Source organism: Tursiops truncatus, chromosome 1 (assembly GCF_011762595.2).
Source record: "Tursiops truncatus isolate mTurTru1 chromosome 1, mTurTru1.mat.Y, whole genome shotgun sequence".
Taxonomy (NCBI): Eukaryota; Metazoa; Chordata; class Mammalia; order Artiodactyla; family Delphinidae; genus Tursiops; species Tursiops truncatus.
In genome coordinates, this window is record NC_047034.1 from 23,085,882 (window position 1) to 23,098,396 (window position 12,515).

Below are 12,515 nucleotides of genomic sequence, written 5' to 3' on the forward strand. Positions count from 1 at the left end.
ACTGACACCAACGAGCCTCACTAGTCCCAGGTCCCCAGGGCCCTGCACCAGAGACCCTGGGACCTGGCTTTGCTCACAGGTGAGCCAGCATTAGCCCCAGGATCAGCCTCACCCATCACTGGGCAGGCACCAGCCACTGGGTCCTGGCCCAGCACAACAGAGACCAACGCACTAACTCAGGGAGTTCCAGGGCCCTGCAGCCAGAGACTTTGGGACTGGCTCCACCCACCAGTGAGCAGGCACTAGCCCCAGGACCCGGGCTCACCCACCAGTGGGTGGGTACCAGCCTGGGGACCCCCCTGGGCCTCAGCCCTGCCCACCAGTGGGCAGACACCAGGCCCTGCGGCTAGAGAACCCAGGACCCAGCTCTGCCTACAAGGGGGCCGGCACCAGCGCAGGGATCTGATCCCCTGAGCCCTGTCCCACCCACCACTGGGTGGACAGCAGCCCCAGGACCACCACAGACCTACAGCCTGCTGTGTCTGGATGCAGCCCACAGACCAGCAGGCCAGCACTAGCTCCAAGACCCACTGAGCCCTAGTCCCACCCACCAGCAGGCTAATGCCAGCTCTGGGACACCTTGGGTCCCTCAGCTAGCCGCCCCAGGAACTGCTCCTGTCCACCAGTGATGGGACACTAGCCCAGGGAATAGCGGGGGCTCTGGCCTGCCAACCAGCAGGCTGACAGCAGGCCACCAGACATATTGGGCCCCTCAGCCAGCAGCCTCAGGACCCAGCTCCACTAACCAGCAGGCTGATAACCAGCTTTGGGATATCCCAGGCCCCTACAGACAGCCATGCCAGGAACTAGCGCACCCACCAGCACTAGATCTGGGACCCCAGCCTGCAACCACACACCCCGAGCCCAGCTCCACCCACCAGTGGGCCAGTACTAGTCCCAGGAACCCCCCACTCACTCCTGCAGCCGGCCACCTTGTGCCCCAGCCCACAGACGGAAGCCTTCCACGAGGCAGGGCCTAGCAACCAACCTGAAGGAGGGCCAGCCACACCTATCAGACTGCCCACAGTAGTCAGGCCACCACAACAGAAGGACCCAGGCAGCCCACACGGGGGGCACCCCTAGAGCACATAGCTCTGGTGACCAGAGGGGAGTGCGCTGCTGGGAAGCACAGGAGGTCTCCCACAAGAGGCCACTTCTCCAAGGTCGGCAAATGTAATGGATGCAAGTCAAATCATTATCACCTACACTTTACAGTGTGTAAGTCAACTATATCTCGAAAAAACTGAAAGAAAAAAATCAAGTCTTTTTTTTCCCACATGCCATTGTGCCTTTCTTCTCCTTTTAAGATCACTAATTACATGTATGTTATTTGCATAATATTGTCCCACAGGTCTCTGAGGCTCTATTAATGTTTTTTCCATTTTTTCCTCCATGCTTTCACAATGGATCATTTATACTGATTTATTCTGAAGTTCACTTACCCTTGGTTTTGCTGTTTCCAATATGCTTTTAAGCCCATTCAGAATTTTTCTTTTCAGACACTATACTTTTCAATTTTAAATGTGTTTTATCTAAGTAATTTCCATCTATCTACTGTGATATCCCCATTAATTATGACCATATTTACATTTAAGTCCTTGAACATGTTTTATAACAGATATTTTGAAACTCATTCCAGTATCTGAGTCATCCCAGCATCTATTTTCTATTGATTGCTTTTGGTCTTTACTACAGAACCTGTTTTTATGTTTCTTCATAGGTTTAATAATTTTTTATTGTATGCTGGCACCTCCTCTAAACCAAAGAGAAACCTTCAAAAGCTCTAGTAGTTGATTCCTACAAACTTTTCTCATATCTTGACATATCCAGTCCCACCTATTCTGCATTGTGACATGAGTACCTACTTACTGACAGTGTAAAATTTTCAGTCTTATCAAATAATACTGCCAATCCTTAAATGCTGTAGCACTTAACTTTTAAGGATTTCCTAATTGGGTCTACGTGTCACTCTATTCACGCCAGCATTTCTCTGATTAGTAGTTATATTGTAGACTTTGTACTTATTTATATGGGGTTTTTAGAACTAATATATTTTTTCAGGAATGCTATCTCTCCCTCACTCTATCTCCACCCCCACTCCCAGACTAATTTTGTAAAGAGAGAGACCATACATATCATCTGTAACTTCTATACATGGTAGGTTATGACTAAATGCATTCTTCTCTTTTCCAAATGCATTTTATATGCATGATACAGTCTCTTCCTTATTATCTCCCTTTCCTTTCATTACCCATTTTTACAATATAATGGAAACATGTACCACTTTTATATCCAGAAAATAATAATATAAATATGTAATTCAATGTTCCCTTTCCTCCAGAAAATATTCTGATTAATCCAACCATTTTTCAAACTTTTCCAGTACTATTACTACCCTACCTACCCACTTAACACCTTGTCATTTCTTGTATTATATAAATTGTAATTTTAGATCACCAAATTATTAAGGATTAACTTAAACTTGAGGTTTTGGTGGTAATTTCCCTCAGTGTTGTAACTGGAGTGAACACATAGAATCACCACCTACAAATTGACAGGATTTACATCTTTACAAAACTACCTACTGAATAATTTAGTTTTATTCAGTCATTAGAAATGGAGTACTTCTAAACTCAAAGATCACAAGAACAATGGTGTTTGTGAACTAACCAGGTAAAAATGGTTAGAAAAGAAAATCAATGAGTGGAAGCAAAAACAGAATTCAAAATGTTTAAAATTTAAACATTATACTTATTTTAAATTTCATCTTTGTGGCAGTTTGCTTTAGTTTATGTTGTGGCAGACATTGCTTTGAAAAGGTACACTTTTATCCAATTTCTTTAAAAAACATACTTCACAGATTAAGAAACAGTAACCTCTACAGAATACTGCTATAGAATTATAGTTTAAGCTTTCTAATATAAAAGCCATTTGTCTAATAAACGTTATCTTGGTGAAAAACTGCAAGTCAAAATAGTAATAAGCTTATCTTCACCTACCTGTAACTTTGGTTCCAATAACCAGGGGCAAAGGAATTTCGTCTGGGAGATCCTTGAACTGTGAAACATCCGCAACTTTCCTTTGCTGTAAGAGCCTTATTTTCTGCCGTTTCTGTTTTAATGCTGATCTCTCTTCCTCAAAAAATGCAGAAGAACATCTAGAATAAATTATAAAAATCATATAAACTGATAACTGTCCTATATAAAAACTTCAAGTCAGACCATCCATCTCACTACTCCCTTTATTCTTCTCATTCTTTTAAGTACTATATTTAAAAATGGGTTCTTAGCAATAATAATTTTCTCTTCAAAGTAAATTACCTTTATATCTTTTTAAGAACAGGACCTTGCAAAACTGAAAGATACATAAGCAAGTCTAGTTTATTCCTTCCTCAAAGGAGGAGGATTTGTTCACCATCCTTTGACAAAACTGCACCTGGATCCCAGGTCTCCTCTTAAGAACAATGTTCAGTTTCAATACTCTATTCAAAAGAACATGATATTTTCCCTGTGACCCAGTGAACCTATCCGTACAGGAATTAAAGATGAGACTTGCCACCGTGTAAACTTTTCATCATATTTCCTGTCTTGAAGTATGAATACTGAATATACTCTTACCTTTAGGGCCTGTCATATTTCTATTTTCAAATTCTAGGATGAACCAAAGGTATTTAAACAAAGCTTTCAGGCCACGAAATATACATCCATGTCACTACAGTCAAGATAATGAACATACAAAGACATTAATCAGCCCCCTAAAGTTTCCTTGTGCCACTTTACTATCCTTCCTTTGCTTCCTCTCATTTCTATACTCCTACTTCTCAAGCAATCACTAAGTTGCTTTCTGTATTAAGTTTATATCTTCTAAAGTTTTATATAAATGGAATCATCTAGTATATACTCTTTCTTCAGGCTTCTTTCATTCAGCATAATTATTCTAAGATTTGTCCATATTGGTGTATGTATCAGTGGTTCATTTCTTTTTATTGTGACACATCCTATTCTATGGATATAGCACCATTTGTTTATCCATTCACCTGTTAGTGGACTTATGGGTTATTTCCAGGTTTTGGCTATTACGACAAAGTTGATATGATCATCTGTGTGTGGGCTTCTGTACAAACATATGCTTTCATTTCTCTTGATTAAAGTAGTGGAAGGGCTGTGTCATATGGTCAATGTGTGTTTAACACTTTAAGAAATCAAAGAATCCAAATATCACCAAAGAAGATATACAATTAGCAAATAAGCATATGAAAAGATGCTCCACACTATATGCCACCAGGGAAATGCAAATTAAATGAGATATCACTACACACTTATTAAATTGCTAAAATCTGGAACACGGACAACTTCAAATGCTGGTGAGGATGTGGAACAACAGGAATTCATTCATTTCTAGTGGAATGCAAAATGGAAGACAGTTTGGTAGTTTCTTACAAAACTAAATATACTCTTACCATAAAATCCAACAATCATGCTCCTTGGTTTTTACTCAAATGAGTTGAAAACTTACATCCACACAAAAATCTGCATAGATGTTTACAGAATCTTTATTCATAATTGCTAAAACTTGGAATCAACTAATCTTCAGTAGGTAAATGAATAAACAAACTGGTACATCCAGAGAATGGAGTATTATTCAGTACCAAAAAGAATGAGCTATCAAATCATGAAAAGACATGGAGGAACCTGAATGCATATTACCAAGTGAAAGAAGCCAATCTGAAAAGGTTACATTCTGTGTGATCCCAATACATGACATTCTGGAAAATGCAAAGCTATGAAGACAATAAAAATATCAGTGGTTGCCAGCAGTTGTGGGGATGCGGAGAGGGGTGAATTGGTAGAACACAGAGGATTTTTAGGGCAATGAAAATACTCTGTAAAATATAATAATGATAGATATATGTCACTAAACATTTGTCAAAACCCACAGAAGGTATAATACCAAGAGTGAACTCTAATGGAAACTATGGACTTTGGGTGGTTATGATGTGTTGGTGCAGGCTCATCAGCTGTCACAAATGTACCACTCTGATGGAGGACACTGATAGTGGAGGAGGCTATGTATGTGGGCGGGGGGGGGGGGGGGCAGTAAACCGGAAATCTCTGTATCTTCCTCTCAATTTTGTTGTAAACCTAAAACGACTCTTAAAAAATTAAGTCTTTTAAAAAAGAAAGAAAGGAACTGCCAAACAGTTTTTTCAAAGTGGTTATACAATTTTATATTCCCATCAGCGGTGTACAGGAGCTCAAGTTTCCCCATAGCCTCACCAACACGTGGTAGGCTTGGTCTAGTAAATTTTCAACACTGGTTTTAATTGGCGTTTTTCTAATGACTAATTATGTTGAATATCCTCTCATTGGTTTATCTGATATTCTTATATCATTGGTGAATCATCTGTTCAAATCGTTTGCCAATTTGTTAAATGGGCTGTTTGATTTTTTTTTTTCAGCTGTGCCGTGCAGCATGAGGATTCTAGTTCCCCAACCAGGGATCAAACCCGTGCCCCCTGCAGTGGAAGCATGGAGCCCTAATCACTGGACCACCAGGGAATTCCCGTTTCTTTTTTTTTTTTTTTTTTTTTTTGGCAGTACGCGGGCCTCTCACTGTTGTGGCCTCTCCCATTGCAGAGCACAGGCTCCGGACGCGCAGGCTCAGAGGCCACGGCTCACGGGCCCAGCCACTCCACGGCATGTGGGATCTTCCTGGACCGGGGCATGAACCCGTGTCACCTGCATCAGCAGGCGGACTCTCAACCACTGCGCCACCAGGGAAGCCCCCGTTTGATTCTTAATACTGAATTTTCAGAGTTCTTCATACATTCTGGATATAATATACACTTTCAGCAATCAAATTTTATTTAAATAGTATTTTTGCATAGTTAATACATTCATAGGCTTCTAATTTAAAAGGTTCAAAAGGCACTGAAAACTCTAATACCTCTGTCCCTCGGTTTCCTGTCTTCCAGAGGATCATGACTGTAAGTTTTCTACATGTCCTTCATTGATACTTTAGGAATACACAAGCAAAAACTGCTTATGTTCCCTTCTTATTTTCCCCAAATAGCTACAATATGCTCTGTTGTGTATTTTGCTTTCTTAAAGTATCTTAGCAATCACTTCTATATCAGTACATTAGAAAACTCCTCTGTTTTTTGGTGGGTTTTTTTGGCCACACCACACAGCATGTGGGATGCTGGTTCCCCGACTAGGGATTGAACCTGCGACCGCTGCAATGGAAGCGCAGGGTCTTAACCCCTGGACCTCCAGGGAAGTCCAACTTCCTCTGATTTTAAGTTAAATGATTTCAGAGTTTTCTACTATTTTGAGGTACCATACTTTAATTAATCATTCCTCTATTTATGGACACTTAGGTTTTTGCCAATCTTTTGCTTCTACAAATACTACTGTACGTGTCATTTTACCCATGTACAAGTATTTCTGTGATCTAAATTCGCAAAAGTACTAGGTTACAGGGTATGGAAATTTGAAAATTTGACAGATATTACCAAATTGCCCTCCACAGAGGTTATATAAATTTAATCTCTCACCACCAATAGTGACTTTTTCACCACACCATTGCCAAACCCAACATATTAAAACTTTATGAACTCCATTGATCTGATAGTTAAAAACAGTATTCTGATTTTATATTTGATTTTATATTTCTCACTATGAGTAAGATTGAACTGTTTTCATCTGTTCAGAAGAGCCATTTCTTTTTCCTTTCTTATGTACTGTCATATAAACAGACACTTTTATTATAGGTTATTTGACTTTTTTTAATTGATTCATACATAGTTCTTCATATATTTGGAAATTAGTCCTTTGTTGTAAGAATTATAAATATTTCTGTTATTGTCTTTTGACTTTGTTTATGGATTTTCTGTAGGGGGGCAATGCAAAATGTTTTCATTTTTATGAAGTCAAATTTATCGATATTTTCTTTTATGGTTCCTAGCTTTGGGGCCTGTTAGAAAGATCTTCTCCAATTCAAGATTAAGCAAAACTCTCCTACAGGTTCCCCTAGTGGTTTTACTGTTTCATTTTAAAAATGTGAATCTCTGAGCCTTTTCAAATGTTTCCTGGTATAAAGTATGAGATATGAAACCAACTTGTGTTTTCTTAGATTGCTTCAGAGTGGTCTCAGGATCCATTAAGTAAGTAATTTAACCCCTCTCTCCCCATGTGCTTGAGATGCAACCACTGTTATCATGTATTAAATTCCTATAGACATCTTTGATTCTATCTGGCCTTTCTCTCTCTTTTTTTTTTTTAGTTTTAATTTTATTGGAGTATAGTTGATTTACAATGTTGTGTTAGTTTCATGGGCTTTCTCTCCTTTTTTTTTTTTCTCTCCTTTTTAATTCATCTTTCTATGCATGTACCACTACAACACCATTTTGATTATGATCACATTATATCTATTTTAATAGGTGATAATACATACTACATATGTATGTATGATACTACATAGTCTCCCTTTATTACCTTGCTTCTTCAGAATTTTCCTGGATCTTCCTGCTTGATTTCTCTTCTTATATGTGAATTTTAGAATTAATTGATCTAGTTTAAAGTTAAAAAAAAGGGGGGGGCTACTGATATTTTTATTGGGACTGATTTTAGAATGCTGAGTATCCTAATCCAAGATCATCTATGTCTTCCCATTTCCTCATTTGTATCCTGCACATTTCCTGTTAAGCTCCTTCTTGGTATTTTACTTTACTTTTTCTTTAGGATATTTGGAAAAGTACATTGTATCAATAATTTGTAGTGTACCTCAACTTCCTCAGAGAAAAGAAAAACTATAAACTTTTGTTGAAAATAAAGACTTCATTTCAACTATTAATTTACCTTGATGAAGTAAAGGACTATAAAATTCAACAATGTTATGGTAACATAAGAAAGGATAAATTAATAAGAGAAATATTATGAAATATATTTTATGAAATATTATATTAGAAATATTATGACAAACTGCAGAATTATAACTAAACAATAAAATAAGGTGTGACTAATATCTCATTCTGACAATAATCAGAAACAGTGTGGCTTAATTTACTCAAACATGTAAAGTCACAGCAAAAAGCCCCCAAATGGCCTAAAGTAATTAACAAAGACCATAAATTACCTGTATGAAACACACTAACGTATCACATTTTGATTTGTTCTTATAAATGAGGGAGATATTTAAAACATCAGCAGCAATGTCATCTTTCCATACAATGGGATAAAATAAAATATTACCAGTTCAATGAAAAGTTCTCCTTGAATTTCATTACTATCTACAGAAATCAGGAAAACTAAATTCCATACCTACTTGTCCAAGTCACTTTATAATTCCAAGTCTTCTCTGAATTTCCCCACAAACTGAAAAAGTCTTACACATGCTTTTACTAGGCAGACAGACATGAGACTAATGATGTAGTATATTGCAAAATTTCTCTCAAAAGTAATATAAGGTTTTCTGATGTGTTAAGAAAGCAAGATAACACTAGAAAAGGAAAAGCAGTTTAACACGAAAAGTAATTCTCAGGAAGTAACATATTGGATACATTCACTTGATTTGTTTCTACATAGAGTAAAACATGCATTTGTGGAAAGGCTCTTGAGGTGATAAAAAGAGTTTTACAAAAGGTAATAACAATGTATGCGGGGAGAGAGGGGGAAGATGGCAGAAGGGTAAGACGCAGAGATCACCTTCCTCCCCAAAGATACATCAGAAATACATCTACATGTGGAATAACTCCTACAGAACACCTAACTGAACGCTGGCAGAAGACCTCAGACCTCCCAAAAGGCAAGAAATTCCCCCACGAACCTGGGTAGGACAAAAGAAAAAAGAATAAACAGAGACAAAAGAATAGGGACGGGACCTGCACCAGTGGGAGGGAGCCGTGAAGAAGGAAAGGTTTCCACACACTAGAAGCCCCTTTGCGGGTGGAGACTGCGGGTGGCGGAGGAAGGGAGCTCCGGGGCCGCAGAGGAGAGCGCAGCCACAGGGGTGCGGAGGTCAAAGCGGAGAGATTCCCGCATAGAGGATCAGGGCCGACCGGCACTCACCAGGCCGAGAGGCTTGTCGGCTCACCCGCCGGGGCAGGCGGGGCTGGGAGCTGAGGCTCGGGCTTCGGTAGGAGCCCAGGTAGAGGACTGGCTGCGTGAACACAGCCTGAAGGGGCTAGTGCGCCACGGCTAGCCGGGAGGGAGTCCGGGAATGGAGCTGCCAAAGAGGCAAGAGACTTTTTCTTCCCCCTTTGTTTCCTGGTGCGCGAGGAGAGGGGATTAAGAGTGCTGCTTAAAGGAGCTCCAGACACGGGCGCGAGCCGCAGCTAACAGCGCGGACCCCAGAGACGGGCATGAGACGCTAAGGCTGCTGCTGCCGCCACCAAGAAGCCTGTGTGCGAGCACAGGTCACTATCCACACCTCCAGTCCGGGGAGCCTGTGCAGCCCACCTCTGCCAGGGTCCCGGGATCCAGGGACAAGTTCCCCGGGAGAACGCACGGTGCGCCTCAGGCTGGTGCGACGTCACGCTGGCCTCTGCCGCCGCAGGCTCGTCCCGCACCCCGTACCCCTCCCTGCCTGCAGCCTGAGTGAGCCAGAGCCCCCGAATCAGCGGCTCCTTTAACCGCGTCCTGTCTGAGCAAAGAACAGACGCCCTCCGGCGACCTACATGCAGAGGCGGGGCCAAATCCAAAGCTGAGCCCCGGGAGCTGTGCGAACAAAGAAGAGAAAGGGAAATCCCTCCCAGCAGCCTCAGGAGGAACACATTAAATCTCCACAGTCAACTTGATGTACCCTGCATCTGTGGAATACCTGAATAGACAACCAATCATAACAAATTGAGGAGGTGGACTTTGAGAGCAAGATTTATTATTTTTTCCCCTTTTCCTCTTTTTGTGACTGTGTATGCTTCTGTGTGAGATTCTGTCTGTATAGCTTTGCTTTCACCATTTGTCCTAGGGTTCTATCCGCCCGTTTTGGTTTTTTTTTTACTTAAAAAAATTTTTTTTCTTAATAATTTTTTATTTTAATAACTTTACTTTATTTTACCTTACTTTATTTTCTTTTATCCTCTTTCTTTCTACTTTTTCTCCCTTTTATTCTGCGCCGTGTGGATGAAAGGCTCTTGGTGCTGCAGCCAGAAGTCAGTGCTGTGCCTATGAGGTGGGAGAGCCAACTTCAGGACACTGGTCCACAAGAGACCTCCCAGCTCCACGTAATATCAAACAGCAAAAATCTCCCAGAGATCTCCATCTCAACACCAACACCTAGCTACACTCAACGACCAGCAAGCTACAGTGCTGGACATCCTATGCCAAACAACTAGCAAGACAGGAACACAACTCCACCCATTAGCAGAGAGGCTGCCTAAAATCATACTAAGTCCACAGACACCCCAAAACACACCACCAGACGTGGACATGCCCACCAGAAAGACAAGATCCAGCCTCATCCACCAGAACACAGGCACTAGTCCCCTCCACCAGGAAGCCTACACAACCCACTGAACCAACTTTAGCCACTGGGGACAGACACCAAAAACAACGGGAACTACGAACCTGCAGCCTGCAAAAAGGAGACCCCAAACACAGTAAGATAAGCAAAATGAGAAGACAGAAAAACACACAGCAGATAAAGGAGCAAGATAAAAACCCACCAGACCTAACAAATGAAGAGGAAATAGGTAGTCTACCTGAAAAAGAATTCAGAATAATGATAGTAAAGATGATCTAAAATCTTGGAAATAGAATAGAGAAAATGCAAGAAACATTTAACAAGGCCCTAGAAGAACTAAAGATGAAACAAGCAACGATGAACAACACAATAAATGAAGTTAAAAATACTCTAGAAGGGATCAATAGCAGAATAACTGAGGCAGAAGAATGGATAAGTGACCTGGAAGATAAAATAGTGGAAATAACTACTGCAGATCAGAATAAAGAAAAAAGAATGAAAAGAACTGAGGACAGTCTCAGACACCTCTGGGACAACATTAAATGCACCAACATTCGAATTATAGGAGTTCCAGAAGAAGAAAAGAAAAAGAAAGGGACTGAGAAAATATTTGAAGAGATTATAGTTGAAAACTTCCCTAATATGGGAAAGGAAATAGTTAATCAAGTCCAGGAAGCACAGAGAGTCCCATACAGGATAAATCCAAGGAGAAACATGCCAAGACACATATTAATCAAACTGTCAAAAATTAAATACAAAGAAAACATTAAAAGCAGCAAGGGAAAAACAACAAATGACACACAAGGGAATCCCCATAAGGTTAACAGCTGATCTTTCAGCAGAAACTCTGCAAGCCAGAAGGGACTGGCAGGACATATTTAAAGTGATGAAGGAGAAAAACCTACAACCAAGATGACTCTACCCAGCAAGGATCTCATTCAGATTTGATGGAGAAATTAAAACCTTTACAGACAAGCAAAAGCTGAGAGAGTTCAGCACCACCAAACCAGCTTTACAACAAATGCTCAAGGATCTTCTCTAGGCAAGAAACACAAGTTAAGGAAAAGACCTATAATAACAAACCCAGAACAATTAAGAAAATGGGAATAGGAACATACATATTGATAATTACCTTAAATGTAAATGGATTAAATGCTCACACCAAAAGACACAGACTGGCTGAATGGATACAAAAACAAGACCCATATATATGCTGTCTACAAGAGACCCACTTCAGACCTAGAGACACAGACTGAAAGTGAGGGGATGGAAAAAGATATTCCATGCAAATAGAAACCAAAAGAAAGCTGGAGTAGCAATTCTCATATCAGACAAAATAGACTTTAAAATAAAGACTAGGGCTTCCCTGGTGGCGCAGTGGTTGGGAGTCCGCCTGCCGATGCAGGGGACACGTGTTCATGCCCTGGTCTGGGAGGATCCCACATGCCGCGGAGCGGCTGGGCCTGTGAGCCATGGCCGCTGGGCCTGCACGTCTGGAGCCTGTGCTCCACAACGGGAGAGGCCACAATGGTGAGAGGCCCGCGTACCGAAAAAAATAATAATAATAAATAAAATAAAGACTATTAGAAGAGACAAAGGACACTACATAATGATCAAGGGATCGATCCAAGAAAAAGATTTAACAATTGTAAATATTTATGCAACTAACATAGGAGCACCTCAATACATTAGGCAAATACTAACAGCCATAAAAGGGGAAATTGACAGTAACACATTCATAGTAGGGGACTTTAACACCCCACTTTCACCAATGGACAGATCATCCAAAATGAAAATAAATAAGGAAACACAAGCTTTAAATGATACATTAAACAAGATGGACTTAATTGATATTTATAGGACATTCCATCCAAAAACAACAGAATACACATTTTTGTCAAGTGCTCATGGAACATTCTCCAGGATAGATCATATCTTGGGTCACAAATCAAGCCTTGGTAAATTTAAGAAAGTTGAAATTGTATCAAGTATCTTTTCTGACCACAACGCTATCAGACTAGATATCAATTACAGGAAAAGATCTGTAAAAAATA

The 12,515-nt window shown here is 40.5% G+C and overlaps 1 protein-coding gene across 1 annotated transcript in view; it reads right to left on the reverse strand.

Annotated features, from left to right (window-relative positions):
- Nucleotides 1–12,515, reverse strand: part of LIN9 (lin-9 DREAM MuvB core complex component) — a 111,368-nt gene that overhangs the window by 74,232 nt on the left and 24,621 nt on the right. Inside the window, exon 7 of the mRNA XM_019920538.3 lies at nt 3,000–3,157. Within this exon, the coding sequence (XP_019776097.1) occupies nt 3,000–3,157 (158 nt within the window). The remainder of the gene's footprint in view (nt 1–2,999; nt 3,158–12,515) is intronic.